Source organism: Sminthopsis crassicaudata, chromosome 3 (genome assembly GCF_048593235.1).
Source record: "Sminthopsis crassicaudata isolate SCR6 chromosome 3, ASM4859323v1, whole genome shotgun sequence".
NCBI lineage: Eukaryota > Metazoa > Chordata > Mammalia > Dasyuromorphia > Dasyuridae > Sminthopsis > Sminthopsis crassicaudata.
In genome coordinates, this window is record NC_133619.1 from 453,542,361 (window position 1) to 453,559,759 (window position 17,399).

The 17,399-nt window shown below is 34.8% G+C and overlaps 1 protein-coding gene and 1 long non-coding RNA gene across 3 annotated transcripts in view; both read left to right on the forward strand.

The window, feature by feature from the left end:
• The first annotated feature begins 5,636 nt into the window (after positions 1 to 5,636).
• The window catches only part of IFIH1 (interferon induced with helicase C domain 1), a 90,297-nt gene continuing 78,534 nt past the window's right edge, over positions 5,637 to 17,399 (forward strand). For both annotated transcript variants that reach the window (XM_074303269.1, XM_074303270.1), the window contains exons 1-2: positions 5,637 to 6,372; positions 15,042 to 15,213. In XM_074303269.1, coding sequence (XP_074159370.1) covers positions 5,920 to 6,372; positions 15,042 to 15,213 — 625 coding nt within the window. In that variant the 5' untranslated portion in view covers positions 5,637 to 5,919. The remainder of the gene's footprint in view (positions 6,373 to 15,041; positions 15,214 to 17,399) is intronic.
• LOC141562930 (uncharacterized) lies at positions 6,713 to 8,370 on the forward strand. Its single transcript, XR_012488286.1, has 2 exons — positions 6,713 to 7,892; positions 8,098 to 8,370. It is a non-coding gene; the product is annotated as an uncharacterized LOC141562930 (long non-coding RNA).

Here is a 17,399-nt window from a genome sequence, read left to right on the forward strand (position 1 = left end):
TGCCTTTGTGTACCTTGACTGATCCATATCCTTATTCTGAATGGTTCTCTGAGACTTGTGGAAATTCCAAGACTTGCCTGTCATCTTGTTTTCCCTAAAACAGTTTTAACAGTTCCAAACTTTTTGTTCAAAGTACCCCTTTACAATTTTAAAAATTATTGAGGACTCCCAAGGTGCTTTTCTTAGATGGATTATATCCACAGAAGAGGTATCAAACATCTGGCCAGCTGGCTATATTACAGGCCTCAATGTTCTTCAATGCAATCAGAACCAGATTAAAATATAACAAAGAAATGTTTAATAAAATAAAGTTAAAATATAATAGAACATAAATAATAATAATGTTAATTTGTTTTCTAAATCAATGTTGCCAACTGGGATCCTTATGTACAGTTTAGTGGCCCCTTTTTCTATCTGAATTTGAGAATACTGATTTATATTTAATGTTTTAAAAATTAAAATCTAATAATTATTATTATTATAATAAAAATAGTTTTGATCTCACAGACCCCCGAAAAGATCTCCAGTTTACTTTGAGAACTGCGGTTATGAACTAAGCATGTCCATCAAACAAAGTTCTTACACTCTCTCTAAATTAAAAATCTTTTGTAAAAGCCCAAATCCATTGCTATCCAGTTTAGAAATTATACCAGCACTTAAATGCATTCAATTAACAAAAATATATTAAAGAACTATAGCTCATACCTTCCCTTGGTGGTGATGGGGTCCTGATCCAAACCAATTAGAAAATAAAATTAAAACAAGTAATAATAAGTAGTAAGGAAAAATGAGGAAAATGCTAAGAAAAGACTAACCTACTCTTTTCAAAAGAATCTCAGGTGAACCTCAAAGATGTAATTAGTGAGTCTCCCTTAAGTTTTCTAATTGTTATTCTCAGAGAACAGTCCACGTTTTCTGTAACATGTAGTTTCTAAGACAAATAATCTGACTTAAAAAAAAAAAAAACTAAATCCCAAATAAAATATGATGAGCTCCCAAAATGTATAAGACTCTCCCTAAAAGGGTTTTGTAAACTGAGATTGACTGGAAGTTGTCAATCCTTCTGAGGATTTACCCTCAGTTGAAAAAAAATCAATTTCTCTGATGGATTTCTGCCACACATATAGTAATTGGAGATTCCAGACAAAAATTTATCCAATAGATCTCTGGAGTTCATAAGACAATCTAAAATGTAGATCCAGATGAGTTTTCCTCACTCATCCCATGAGAAAGCAAAGTAAGCTAAAATGATCTAAAAAGATAGATGAGTGCTCAATATATGTGGATTATCTAAAGTGAAGTTGAATATTTAAAATTAACTGAAATTCAACTCCTCAGATTCAAAATGAGTATCTAAGATATAAGCCATAGCCCATGCTCCCTAAATTCTCTTGAGTTCATTTATAAGAGGGGGAAAGTAGGCACATAGGTGTTAATCCCGGGGGCTGATTCAGAAGAATAATTTTCTATTGGGGGCTTATTACTTCCATCTGGAGTTACTTTAGAAAAGTTTTCTTAAAGATATAATTTTTATGTAGTTTTCTCTAAATATGGAGATCCCCAGGTTCTATCTACAAAATCAATATAATAAACAGATATTTCACCCCCACAGAAAGTATAGACAATGTAAAGGATACACAGGAGCCCAGAAACAAATACAGAAAATACACAAATCACATCCATAGGCATCTCACAGAAGGTGATGTCATTTGGGTGATGCTGCATAAGTAACCCTTTTTCTCTGCTGAGTATTACCTGAATTACTATAAATGTGAAGTGGCAAAGTACAATCCCTTGTTTCTTCAAGTCACTGGTCCCTTTAACTGGCTGCCTTTCTAATCTCAGTGTTCATGTGGGCTTTTATTTTTCCAAAAGGCAATGTTACCAGAGAAAATTATCTCTGGAAGACCTGGTTTCTCTTGAACTTGGGAACTCTTGAAGTTGGACTTCCCTTGAAGCAACCAAGAATTAATTGAGAAGTCTCATTTCTCTGGATAGGAAGCAAGATCCCAGGTTTTTGCTACTTGAAATATCTTAATTTCACCCTCAGCAAATTGATTTAGGTCATTGGGGTCCATGAGCATTGCCCAATTTTCTTTGTGAGCTGAAAGGTCTAATCACATCAACCTTATGTGTTCCTGTAGGAACTTAATCATCTTAGGGGATGCTTTTTCTTGGGCTGTGAAAATTATCAGGTTGCTAGTCTACAACTTGTGTGCAGAAAGTTGTAGACAAGCACAAGTAGTGCTCCTACTCTAGACAGCCCCTCCGGAGGGGAGGTTAGTAGATAAAATGACATGCTCCCTCTCCACACTAAGCCTAATCTGCTGTGAAGAGCTCTGTCTTCTAACAGGGAAGAGACCAAAAGACAAAAAGAATAGTAAAAAAACCAAACAAAATAACCCAAACTTAATCTCTCAGTTGATTTTTGTAGACCATGAGAAGATATGCAAGTTTTCTATTAAGACTTTGTTCCCTTAATTTCCCATCAGCCCATGATCTCTAGTAACTAGAAGTCTCTGTCTTATTTTTTCATTTTTTAAATCTTTTTTTCTTTCTTATTTTTTTAAAGTCAATATTTTCTTTTTAAGGAGATGGCTTTCTGATTCCTAAACAAAGACTCTTGCCCTGAATACTCATTGAACTGATCAGAAAGCTCAAATTGACTTCTGAAAATTTGAAAATTCCCTCTAACATGTAATACAGAAAATAATAAGTAATGTTAAATAGCATAAACGCCAGAGTAGTACAAATAATGAATGCTTCAGAAATCTGGAAGAGAAGACAATCACTGATCTCCAAAAGGTAAGGATTGAATCTTCAAAGAGGAAGCAGTATTTGATCTGGGTCTTGAAGAAAGGATGGGACTTGGGGAAAAAAAAATGTAGGAAGTATTTTAGAAATTCAAGTCCATTCAATCATCTGATTGAACAAAAATAGGAAGAGACAGCCTGTTAAAGGGCAAAAAATGAATTGACCCATTGAGTTAGTATTAAACCATTAAGATTGTAGCGATAGAGGTCAGATTATGATGACCTTTGAAAACAAGGCTAAGGATTTGAAATTTTGTCAGTGGACTGTCACTGAAATTATTTGAATGATGTTTAAAAATGTTTTAATGTTTAAAAAGATTTTAATTGGAATAATTTGTGTGAGATTGTGGGATTGGGGAGAGACTACAAGCAGAGAAGCCTACTCCATAAAGTAGTCTTTACCTGAAATATTTCAGTTGGTAGGGAATCTATTCTATTTATGCGTAAAGTTTCTATGAACTTTCTATGCTCCTCACTTGCCACCTTTAGGTTATATATTAGGAACATATGTGAAAGTTTTAGCAATATTTCTTTTTTTTATTAATAGTTTTTATTTACCAGATATATGCATGGGTAATTTTACAATATTGACAATTGCCAAACATTTTGTTCCAATTTTTCCCCTCCTTCCCCCCACCCCTTCCCCCAGATGGCAGGTTGACCAATACATGTTAAATATGTTAAAGCATAAATTAAATACAATATATGTATACATGTCCATACAGTTATTTTGCTGTACAAAAAAAATTGGACTTTGAAATAGTGTACAATTAGCCTATGAAGGAAATAAAAAATGCAGGTGGACAAAAATTAGAGGGATTGGGAATTCTATATAGTGGTTCATAGTCATCTCCCAGAGTTTTCTCTGGGTGTAGCTGGTTCAATTCATTACTGCTCTATTGGAACTGATTTGGTTCATCTCATTGTCGAAAATGGCCACATCCATCAGAATTGATCATCATATAGTATTGTTGTTGACATTTATAATGATCTCCTGGTCCTGCTCATTTCACTCAGCATCAGTTCATGTAAATCTCTCCAGGCCTTTCTGAAACCATGCTGTTGGTCATTTCTTACAGAACAACAATATTCCATAATATTCATATACCACACTTTATTCAGCCAATCTCCAGATGAGCATCCACATAGTTTCTAGTTTCTGGCCATCACAAAGAGGATCAATATTTCTTTGTGTTCATTCTGAAATGATGTTCTAGACTGAAATCTTTTAATAATTTTTTTATTAAAAACCCAACTAATTTCTAAAGAAAGTTGTATGATCAATCAAGGAAGGACTCTTTGAAGTAATTATATTTATGTGAAGGAAATTTTTTTTATTAATTTAATTAATAAATATCTGCTACATTCACCAACTGATCATCTGCCACTTTTGAGTATGTAAGCCCGAGAACCCTAGGAATGGCAAGATCCTCATACTACCAGTCTTGTTTTCAGCACAGACTCAACTCCATCATTCCAAGAACCCCTTCTCTCTCCCCCTCTCCTGGAGGTATGGCAACTGCTTCTGTGGGTGCTACAGCCACAGCTACTGAAAATCAACAAAAGAAAATGATTGCTTCTAAAATAGAAGTCTTTGACAATGTTAAATTGGTCAGTATCACAAATTGATAATGAATTAAGCCATGAAAATTACATCGAATATGATGTTACCATATACTTCACCATTGCAATCTAAGGACTTTTCTATTTGAGTTGCATGAGAACCCGTAGATTATATCTACGGGTTCTCATTAGATATGTGATTAGAATGTGAGCTCCCATTAGAATATGAGCTCCTTGAAAGCTAGAACTGTCTTAATTTTCTATTTATGTCCCTAGCCCTGACTCAGTGCTTTTTATACTATGAGTTTTAATAAATGGTTTTCATTCATTCATTTCATTTAATCATGAGTAAAAGAGAATGCTTACTGGCAGTGGTTATAGAGGAATTGAATGCTGTTATCTCATTGAATTTGACAAATCTGAGTGCTATCTAATTTTGAACTTTTGTTTAATCTTGCCTGTAGAATTTTGTCTTTATTTCTGAAAACTATAAAATGTGTAAAGACCTTGCCTGGGGAAGGAGATAGTATCTGGACATATAATAGCTAACATTTATAAGGTGCTTGGAAGTTTGCAAAGTACTTTAGATATGTGTGTGTTACCCAATTTGTCACATGACAACCTGATGAGGGAAGTATTTTTATCCTCGTTTTTATGAATAAGGAAACTGATGTCACATAGCTACTAAGTGTCTGAGGCTGGATTTGAACACAGGCCTTCCTGACCCAAATCCAATAAGTCTCTCCGCTGTACCACCATATACATGAATAAAACGTCTCTTGACAAGCTTGAAGTCTAAAAAGAAAATACGAGTTTCTTTTACATACACACACGAAATTCTCCACTTACTTCTGATAACTACTGTGTAGTCTTTACAAACTTTCATTGTCAGAAAGCGGTCCTTAAAATTACCCCGAATCTATTACAGCATCTATTTGGGAGCAGAACAGCTGATTATGCATCTTCCACAAACCTGAAGCCTTCTCTAAAGCGAGCAAATGAAGTTAATTCTCTCATGTTTTACCAAAGTACACTTGGAAGGGTCCTTGGAGGTCGTTTAGTCTAACTCCGGCATTTTACAGAAAAGTGAATGAATGAATGAGAACCCCTGCAGCGCAGATTCTCCTTTGTTTATTTGCACAATAAAGCCCTAGTTTATTTGGCTTCGGACCGAGAACTCCTTCCAAGAGCAGCCCATCCCCGCCCGTTGCTTTTTACCGAAGGAAACTCTACGAGCGAGGAATCGAAACAGAAACTGTCCGGGTTGAAACTCTGAGAACTGTGACTTCACTGCAGGGTGACGGGCAGAAACCTGGGGACTAAAGGAGCAGAAAGTTGGGCTCGGAGCGCAGCGCAGAGTCACACACGGGTCCCGTTCCGCGGAGTGAGGGGGAAGCCCAGTTACCTGTCTCTATCCGCGCGGAGTCTTTGGAGGGCCGGGAAAGAAGGGCTTCTGCGCCCTGCTGGCAGGTAGAGCTGGGAGCTCCTTGGGCGGACTTTGAGACTTTTTAAAGGCCGGGGGTGCCGGGGCGAGAACGCAGAGATGTCGAGTGAGTACTCCCCGGAGAAGACTTTCCTTAGTCTGATCCAGTGCTTCAGGCCCAGGCTGAAACAGTACGTCCGGGTGGAGTCCGTGTTGGACTACCTGACCTTCTTGGGGAGAGCTGAGAAAGAACGGATTCAGCACGCCGCTGTTACTAAGGGAAACACGGCAGCGGCAGAGATACTGCTCAGCACCTTAGAGAAAGGGAGCTGGGGACCTGGCTGGACCCAGGAGTTCCTTATGGGGCTTACGAATGGGGGCTGCACCTTAGCTGCCCGCTACGTGAGCCCGGACCTCGCTGACTTGCCCTCTCCATCGCTAGAGGCCTCTTACGACCAGTGCGTCCAGCTGCTGGACATGTTGCAGCCCACCCTGGTGGATAAGCTTCTGGTTACTGATGTTGTGGACAAATGCTTGGAGAAGGCTCTGCTGACCAAGGAAGATAGAAACCGGGTAGGTGCCTCTTCAGACAGCCCTTTTCCCTCCTTGGTTTGTAGTGTACGAATGTAAATGCTGCTTGAACTTGTGTGTGCGCTCACGTATGTATTCCGTTCCAAGCGTTCTTGTGGGGTGTATTTGACCGAATTGTTCTTTGAGAACATGTAGCTCGCTTGATAAGGTGAAAAGAGAAGTTGAAGAATTGGAGAACCCGGATTCTAAAACCCTGTTTACCTCCATTCCATGACTTTGGGCACATACCTAATCTCTCCAGACCTGGTTTCTTTTTCTTTCTTTCTTTTTTTTTTTTTAATTAATTTTATAATTATAATTTTTTTTCCCCCTAAGGCTGGGGTTAAGTGACTTGCCCAGGGTCACACAGCTAGGAAGTGTTAAGTGTCTGAGGCCTGATTTGAACTGGGGTCCTCCTGAATTCAGGGCTGGTGCTCTATCCACTGAGCCACCTAGCTGCCCCTAATTATAAATTTTTTTTGACAGTACATATGCATGGGCAATTTTTTTTTTAAACATTATCCCTTCTTTTCTGAATTTTCCCCTCCCTCCCTCCACTCCCTCCCCTAGATGACAGGCAGTCCCATACATGTTAAATGTGTTATAGCATATCCTAGATACAATATATGTGTGTCTAGAACGTAATTTCTTGTTGCACAGGAAGAACTGGATTCATAAGGTATAGGTAACCTGGGTAGAAAGACAAAAGTGCAAAGAGTTTACACTCGTTTCCCAGTGTTCCTTCTCTGGATGTAGCTGATTCTGCCCATCATTGATCAGTTGGAATTGAATTAGATCTTCTCTTTGTTGAAGAAATCCACTTCCATCAGAATACATCTTCATACAGTATCGTTGTTGAAGTGTATAATAATCTCCTGGTTCTGCTCATTTCACTCAGCGTCAGTTCATGTAAGTCTCTCCAAGCCTCTCTGTATTCATCCTGCTGGTCATTTCTTACAGAACAATAATAGTCCATAACCTTCATATACCATAATTTACCCAACCATTCTCCAATGGATGGGCATCCATTCGTTTTCCAGTTTCTGGCCATTACAAAAAGCGCTGCCACAAACATTCTGGCACACACACTAGACCAGTTTTCTTTAAAAGGAGAGTTGGACAGGATAGCTTCTGAGATGTCTGTGAACTTTGATCTCAGACTCAGAAATGCGCAGCCTGACTGGAGAAGGCTAATCGCTTAGTTCTTCCCAACCCCTCCTCCCTCCTGCCAAATAAATATTGATTGGACGTACAGGGCTATTAAGGACAGACTATTTTTAAGAGTGGGGGCATGTTTCAGGGAATTTACTGTTAGGTTTCACAATCTTTGTGGACTCAATCAGCCCCATCTTTCTGTCCTAATAGTGTTTAGACTTCTGCTTCCCTCATGAAAGTTTTATACAGTATAAAAATTTTAGTTGAGGATGGTGTTTTAAAAGCTGAAAGGAAGAGGTTCCTGTATTGCAGGAATTAGAGTGCCTTTTAGGGCAAAGATGTCATACACGCTCCTGGCATACTCTTGGGTAAGAACTTGACCTCTTTTCTTAGTGTGGAATGGAAACAATGGCCTGTGTTATTTTATACACTAGTTTTAAACTTATATTTTATTTTTATGTTGCTTAAATTTACTCCTATATCTTGCCCGATCCTTCCCCTCCAATTTATATAACAATTTTAAAAAGGAAGAAATTGAGGAATGACTGAATAGATTGTGATTTAATATTACAGTGAAATGCTGTTGTGCTATGAACAAGGACAAGCAGGATGATTTCAGAAAAACCGGGAAAGACTTACATGAACTGATGCGAAGTGAAGGGAGCAGAACCAGGAGATCTCTGGACAGAGTAACTGCAATATGCATAATGATCCATTGTAAATAACTATTCTCAAAAATACAGTGATCCGAGACAATCCCAAAGGGTTCAAGAGGAAAAATGCCATCCATCGCCAGAGAAAAATTTGATAGAATATGAGTGCAAATAAAAGCATACTCTACTTTCACTTTATTTTTTTTTTTTGTGTATTTTTTTTGATTTTTTTGAGGGGGAGAGTCTGTGTTTTCTTTCACAACATAACTAAGATGGAAATATATTTGATATAATTGCACATGTATAACTATATCAAATTGCTTACCCTCTCAGGGAAGAGGAAAGGGAGAGAGGGAGAAAACTTAGAACTTAAACTTTTAAAAAATGAATTTTAAAATTTAGCTATGTATTGAACCCATTGAGAAAGAAAGGGAAAAATTTTCGAAGAAAAATTATCAAGAAAACTGATCAATGACATTTTAAAAAAACTTGATAATATATTCAATACTTCATACCTGTAAATCTTTCTCCCATCTTTGCAAAGGAGTAAAAGGAGTTTTTTTTTTTTTTTTTAAATACTTCTTTGGAACCAATCTTACTCTTTGTAGTCTTACAACATTAATTTTCAGTTATTTTGTGGTTCTGTCCATTTACCTTGTCATAATTGTGTATATTTTCATATACTTGACTTTGTATCATGTTCATGTAAATCTTGCCATATGCTTTACATTCACCACATCCATCATTTCTTATATCATAATAATATTCCATTATATTTGTATCACAAAGATTATTTAGCCATTTCCCAAATGTTCCTAATTTTTTTTTTTTTTTTTTTTTTACTGTGTCAGGAACTGCCAAATGCTAAGGATACAAAGAAAGGCAAAAGACAGTGCCTACTTTTAAGGAGCTCAGCATGCAAACAGCTATGTATAAACAAACTATATACAGGATAAATGGGAAATAAGAGGGAAAACACTAGAATTAAGGCAGAATCAGGGAAGTTCTTTTGTAAAAGGTGCAATTTTGTTTGAAACTTGGAGCCATTGAGACTAGGAAGGAGGTAGAGATGAGGAAAGGGAATATTTTAGTTGATGGGGGTTTAGTCAGCGAAAATGCCTGGAGTGAAGAAATGGAGTAACTTGTTTGAAGAACAGCAAGGAAGTCTGTATCACTAGATCACAGATTATGTGGAGGGGACTAAAATGTTAAAAAGTATGGAAAGAGTTGATCAATGATGGACAGAAATAACTACACCCAGAGAAGGAACACTGGGAAGTGCATGTAAATTGTTAGCACTACTGTCTATCTACCCAGGTTACTTATACCTTCGGAATCTAATACTTAATGTGCAACAAGAAAATGGTATTTACACACATATATTGTATCTAGGTTATATTGTAACACATGTAAAATGTATGGGATTACCTGTCATGGGGGGAGGGAGTGGAGGGAGGGGGGATAATTTGGAAAAATGAATACAAGGGATAATATAATTTAAAAAATTACTCATGAATATATACTGTGGGAAAAAAATTCTAAATTAAAAAAAAAAAAGTATGGAAAGGCCAAAAAGGACCAGGTATAAAAAAATTTTAAAAAGCAAAGGGAAGATTTTTTACTTGATTCTGGAAGTGATAGTCACTGAAGTTTATCAAATTGGAGGATGTTTTCATTTATTTAGTTTCCTTTGTAGCTGTGTATTTTATTTTGTTCATTTAAAAGCATTATTCCAAGAAAAGGGGTTATACATTTCTTCAAACTACCAAAGGGATCTATGTAAAAAAAAAAATTAAGAATCTTTACCTACGGTGGATATTTTGACAGGTAAAAGAGTTGCTTTTTTCAACAATAGGGTGATTTAGATCAGTTCCAATGGTCTTATGATGGAGAGAGCCATCTGTACTCAGAGAGAGATCTGTGGGGACTGAGTGTGGATAACAACAATTCTTTTTGTTGTTGTTTGTTTGGATTTTGTTTTTTCTCATTTTTTCTGCTTTGATTTGATTTTTCTTGTGCAGTTGATAACTATAGAAATATGTATAGAAAAATTTCATGTGTTTAACATATATTGGATTACTTGCCATCTAGGGAAGGGAGTGGGACACAAGGTTTTGCAAGGGTCAATGTTGAAAAATTATCCATGCATATATTTTGAAAATAAAAAGCTTTAATAAAAAAAAATTAATCCTAAGAGGCAAAATCTTGTTCTGAGAGTATGTTAAGCAATGTGTTTTATGACCTAAATCAGAGGTCATGTCTCGAAGATATGCAGTAATTCAGTAATTTTTAATAGCAAATTAATTTTTTGGACCATCACTGCCATTGAGATACAGGGAATATATTAATCATTGTAACAACTCAATTCAGTTTGGTCATCTTATGAATCATGTTTAGTCTTAACTTTTTATAGTTTTGGCAAAGACTGAAGCCAAGATATAGATTTGATGGCCCAGTTTAACTAAATTATTTAATTCTACTCCTCTGTAATCTTCACGTTGTTTTGTGTATTGAAAACCAGAAAGATCACATTATAGTAGTCCAGCTGGATATGACAAATGTGTACATCACTGTGGCAGAATCTTATTTTGGAAGAAAGTACACAGCCTTCAAGCCAGCTGGAGATGGAAGATGGCATTTCCAGCCACGGTAGCTGTTAGGGAGTCCAGAAGCAACAGAGTCCAGTAACACCACAAAGTTGTTTATATTTGCTGGGTATACTCTTCCAATTGCCAGTGAAGTGGCACTTCTCATTATTTACTCTAAATACTTCTGCCTATCAGCATCACTTTTGTCTTGCCTGGGTTGAATTTCTGCCAGTGAGATTTCATCCAAGATCTGATTCCTGGCAAGCCCTAGGACAGCTGGGAATAACGCAAGGGGACTGACACAAAGGCAGTATCCAGTTAGGTGGCAATTGGGTGTAGATGGCATTCAAGGCCAGAGTGACTCACAAACCATGATCTCATCCAAATAAAACTTTCCAAAGAGAGGGACCATAACTAATGAAGAGCTATTATCTCCTAAACTCTCTGAAGAAGGTAAGTTTCCATGTGAGTTTTTGGAATTTTTCTGAAGCAAGTAACTTTGCCCATTATAATATATTTTTAGTTCTACTGAAGGGTTTGGTTGACATTATTAGGGGAATCTAAAGGACTACATATTAATTAGCCTTTATAACTATCAGTGAATTTTAAATTTACTAAAGGCAAAACTTTTTAGGCCGGGCACCTTTTAAAAAAGATTAAGATGCAGATACTTTTCAATTGGCTTAAAATTTAGATAAACCACTTTTGTTGAATTTTGAATCTTTACAGATTCCTTGTATCTTTCTGAATGATTCAAAAAGAAAATCATCACTTTGGCTTAAAAAGATAATAATGGGTAAACTGTTGAACTAATTTGCCAGCAACATTTTACTTATATAAACCACCCAATTTATTTTGTTGTGAAAGGTCTATGATTTTTTAAGTTAAATTAAATAACTTAATTTAAATTAGTTAAATTAAGTTAAATAAAGTAGGATTTTCTTAAGTTAAAATGTACTGTATCCACAAAAGTCTTGCTTCAGGGTCTCATTATGGTATAAAAGTAACCCTGGCTTTTGAGATCTCTGCTGGCAAAATTCTGCTCTGATAAATTCTACCACATGGCAAAGGCAGCTATGAATACATTCACAATGATAGATTGAATCTACTTTTGGAGGGCCATCCTAACTACACATGGAGAGGCTGTTCACTAATAAGCTGATTAGTAAGCTGACTAAATATGCTAAATGCCTTAGCCATAGCAATCAATAGGGGAAATATTGTTCACCAGTCCTATTATTAGTCTTCATTCTGCTTCTTCAACAAGAGTGGCATAATGGTGTTAAGAAATGACAGTTTTTGTACTATTCTAGAAGCATGAGTTTAATTATTGGTAACCTAAATGTCAGATTCTGTTCGAGCCACAAGTGAGTTGATAGTGAGCAATTTGAAAGAGCATTGAACTTAGATTGAATATATCTAGATCCTGATCTCAGGTTTTCTGCTACTCACATTGGACAACTTACAAATTTTTCTTGCTAACTTTGGTATTCTCATCTTTAAATGAATGATGGTCCATTTCAGTTCTAAATCTATTTTTGCCTCCCAAATTTATTTTATTTGAAGCAACAATAAGCAAAAAACAAAACAAAACAAAACAAAACAAAAAAAAACAAAACAGAAAAGCAATACAAAACACATTGAAACAAAACATTAAATACAAGAGAAATAATTTCTCTAAGGCAACATCCTTTTGTTGAAGATAAAGAAAAAATTGAGGACCTCAAGGAACTTCTAACCAAGCACAGACATAGTAGGCAATGCCATTTTAGAATGTAATCTCATCTTTAAAATCTGATGGAAAATAAAAGTGAAATATTATAAGCAGCATTGCATCATAAAACAATGAGATGCACTGGATAGAAAAAGCAAACAATAGCTGAAAGACTGGAGTCAGAGAACCTGAGTACAAATTATGCCTTGGACATTCATTTTCTATATCTATAAGTAATTTGGGCCTTACTTTCCTTATTAGTAAAAAAGAGACTATTAGATGACTTCTGAGCTTCCTTCTTGTCTTAACTCTATGATACTCTGATCCTTTAAGTGTTCCCTAGTTTATAACAAGTTTGGCAAAATACCTAATTAAGCTTTAGCCATTAAAGGATAAAACTGGAAGGACAACAAAGAAAATCACTACATTTATTTGTTTATCATCACAGTCCCCTTCCCACTGTGCTGACATAAAGAAAACCCACCTGGAATAATACAAGACCTGGAGGGGATACAGTGTTATGGTCATTAAGGAATCAGTTTCCAAGCTAGACAAAAGAAATGAGGCAGACATTTTAAAAGCTATCACAGATTATTAATGAAAAAAGGCAATCCAGATATTAAGCAGCAACCCATCTCTGCAAAACTTTAGGAGAATAATTGGGAGTGTCAAGATGGCCAACAGAGAGGCAAGGGAGGCTGTGCCCAGCTAAATACATGCTGTATTGTAACCCTGTTGAATATTCTTTCCCAACTGTAGCTAAATAAACTTGCTTAAATTTTCCTTAATTTTGATCCTGATAAATGCCAAAGTTTTATAGTTATTTGTCATTAGCCATGCCTCTTTCATAGAAGTCTTACTTCAAGGTCTCAACGTGGTATGGAAGTGATGTTAGATTAGTTAGCATGGGGCATTAGGGCAAGATCTCCTAGAGAAGCTTTGTATAGATCCTAAAAAGGACTGAGTCCTTATTAATTGAGGACCAGCCTAGCTAATTATGGAAAAACTCATTACCCCCACATTTGAACACCATATGAAAGTTTTTTTTTTTTCCTTTTCTTTTTTTTCTTTTTTTTTTTTTCTTTTCTTTTTTTTTAGTGTTCCTAGAAACTCATAAAATCAAACTCCAGTATTGATAATTTTCACCTTTTTTCTTCTAGGTTGCTAGTTGTGAGGCAAAACTGTATATTCATTTTAATTTGTGTTTATCTTCAAAATAGTGGTTTGAGGCTTCTTTCTGATGGTTGTTGGTAGCTTGCTAGATATTTCTTTTTTTGAAAACTACCTGCTTTGACCTTGTTCCTTTGACTATACTTGTAAATTTTTTTGTTTGTTTTTTGCTTTTTTTTCAGATTTCAATGACTTGTCAGGAGTTAGTGACAAATTATACAGACACATGTGTATGTATAAATGAATATATATGAAAACTGGGTCTCTTTAGGCCCTTTTGCAATAGATAATTATGTAAAACTATTAATTTCCAAGGATTTGATGTTTCCTAACAATGAAAGTACAGGATTTATTTACCAAAATATTGATTAGACTGCCCATTATACAAATACATTGAAGGATTTCACATGAATTTTTTTTTAAACCTTAAGGAATACTAGTATTTTGACGCTTAATCTGCCTGAATTCAGGGAAGACAAAAGAATCACAAAAAAGAAAGCACAAATGTTTTTAAAAATCAAATTGGCAGATTAATAGTAGAATGAAAAGTAGTAGTAATAGTGTACCTAAACTTTTAATAAAATATTCATTATAATTCTTCATTATTTTTAGAGAAATACTTTTTGATTAACTTGTATATGAGTTCTTCAGAAAGCTTCAAAACTGATTAAAAGGTAGTATTATTAAATTGGAATGTCTTGGGTTAAAAGAAAATGTACAATTCAGTCATATTTAACATCTTTATCAATTGTTTCTTAATGCAGTTGAGAGTAATACATGTAACATAAATACAAGGGGACAAGGAATTTATAGAGAGAGGTTGAGGGAGTTAGTAACATAGAAAAGAAGCATCATGCAGCATGTTACATCAGAAAACATTCGAGACTTGGACAAAAGAGACCCTAGTTCAAAACTTGGCTCTGTGTCCTACTGTCTACCTCAACTGAGTTAACAGTACAATGAGGGAGTTCAATTAGATGATCTCAAAGGTCCCTTTTCTTTCTAAATCTTTGGTCATATTACAATAAGTGGGTTGCAGAAATTATGTGTTTTATTGTATGTCATTTGTATTATAAAATTTCAATACATTATTAATTTTTAAGCAAAATATGAACTAAGGAAATATTTACATAAGTTATTTTAAGAAAAATAAGTGATTTCACTTATTTATTATATTTCTTCTTTCATTTGTTTATTTAAAAAGAAAGAGTGTTGCTCCATAAAGTTTGGAAATTGCTTTTGACAGTGAGAGCAGTCTCTTTGGTAGGAACATTCCTAGTTTCTTTGTCCTAATCTGAGATTATTTACATTTGTGACTAATTATAGATTTTTTCTGATATGTATTAATATCATTTTGGATTAGATTCTTTAATTCTACTTTTCTTTTTGTAGGTTGCTCATCTTAATGAAAATGATGGAAATGAACGTGCTGTCAGAGAACTGCTGAGTAGAATAGTACAAAAAGAAGATTGGTTTTCTAAATTTCTAAATATTCTTCGTGAAACTGATTATGTTCAACTTGTTGAAGACCTCACAGGCTTCAACTGCTTGAAAGACAATGAAGGTTATTTCTTTTTTTTTCCTTTTTCTTCTGCTGCCAAAAGAAAACAAATTTGAATGCCTTACCAAAACATTTCACATTTAATCAAATTTGTCTTTACATGTGCCAGATATATGTAATATTACAATAGTAGTCTTTGAGGACTTGAAGAATTTCAGATACCACCACTTAATCTCCCTGGATTTCAGCTTCATCTTTTAAATGAAGCAAGTAGGCTAAATAACCTCTATGCAAGATATTATGGAGGAATATTTTGTAGACAAATGATCATAATGCAAAAACCAAAAAGCAATATAAATATAATATAATGTGATGTAAAATGGAAATGTTATAAGTATAATCATATAAATATGTATTATAAAATATAATCATACAAAATACAACATAAACAATGATACATGAAATATATTGTGTAAGTTAATAAAACTTTTATAGAATATGAAAAGTAAATTCAATATAAAATAATTTATTTTCAAAACATTTTTATCTTAAAGGAGGAAAAGTAAATAATAATCTTAGTTTACAAATAAATTAATTAAAAATTTCTGCATGAGATCTCTATAGAGAGAGAAGGACTTTCAGAAAAGGTGTGAGTGAAATCTTTGTCATACATTTCTTATGTGAATGCCTTAAGTATTATTATAATCTAAATTTAAGATGATTTTTTCCATGGATGCTGTGTAAATTTGTTGGAAGGACTGAACCAGTTTTTTAGAGAATTTAAAAATATTGTTAATAGCTTTTTTGGGGGAGGAGGGGGTTGTTTTTTTGTTTTTTTTTCTGAGGCAATTGGGGTTAAATGACTTGCTCAGGGTCATACAGCTAGGAAGTGTTAAGTGTCTGAGACCAGGTTTGAACTCAGGTCCTCCTGAATTCAGGTGTTTTATCTACTGCCCACCTAGCTGCCCCTGTTAATAGCTTTTTATTTTCAAAAATACATGCAAAGATAGTTTTCTACTTTCACCCTAGCAAACCTTGTGTTATAACTTTTTCTCCCTCCTTTACCCTCACCCCTTCCCCTAAATAGCCAGTGATTCAATATAGGTTGAGCATATGCAATTCTTCTAAACATATTTCCACATTTATCATGCTGCACAAGAAAAATCAGATTATAAAGAAAAAAATGAGAAAGAAAAAGCAAGTAAACAACAAAAAAAGGTGAAAATATTATGTTATAATCCATGTTCAGTCCTCATACCTCTTTCTAGATACAGATGGCTCTCTCCATCACAAGTCTATTGAATTGGACTGAATCACCTAAGAGAATATTTGAAGAGAATTTGAAGAGAACATGTCTTTAGCATGTTTTCATGTTATCTAGTAGTAGCTGCTTTCTGGGTATACAGATTGACAATTTATGCAGAAGTTGGGGAATGCTGCTATTTTCTCCTCCCACCCACCCTCCTCCTATCCTTTTTCTTTTTTTCTCCTCTCCCTTTCTTCTTCCTCTTCCCCTTCATATTTCCTCTTCCTCCTCAGTTTTTACAGAACAATAGTAGTTCCTCAATTGATGGAAATCACCTCAATTTACAATTTTTTTGCCATCTCAAAAAAGAATTGTAAATATTTTTGTACAATTGCATTCCTTTTCCTTTTTTTTTTTTTTTTTTTTCCTCTGTGGTATAACTGCATCAAAGGATATACACATTTTTTCAGTCCTTAAAAATTATTTAATATTTTCCTCCAGTTATACTAAAAATATTTTTACATGTTTTTTTAAAAAACCTTTTGAGTTCCATGTTTTCTCCTTTTTCCCATCCTTATTCTCAATTTATAAGTCAAAGGTGAAGTTATGCAAAAACAGTTCCATAAAAGTCACGTTGTAAAAGAAAACATAGATCTCTCACCCTAATGAAAAAAAATCCTCAAAAAAAAATTTAAAAAGATAGAAAGAAAAAGCATGCTTCAATTTGTATTCAGACCCAATCAGTTCCTTCTCTGAGTATGGATAAGATTTTTCATTATAAATTCTTCAGAGTAGTTATGGATCCCATTGTACTGCTGAGAATAGTAAAGTCTTTTACAATTGATCATCCCAGAACATTGCTATTACTTTTCATACTTTGCTTTGTTTGAGTTCATGGAGGACTTTCCAGGTTTTTTCTGAGAGCATCCTGCTCATCATTTCCCATAAAACAATAACATTTATTATAATCACAATCCACAATTTATTCAATCCTTCCTCAATT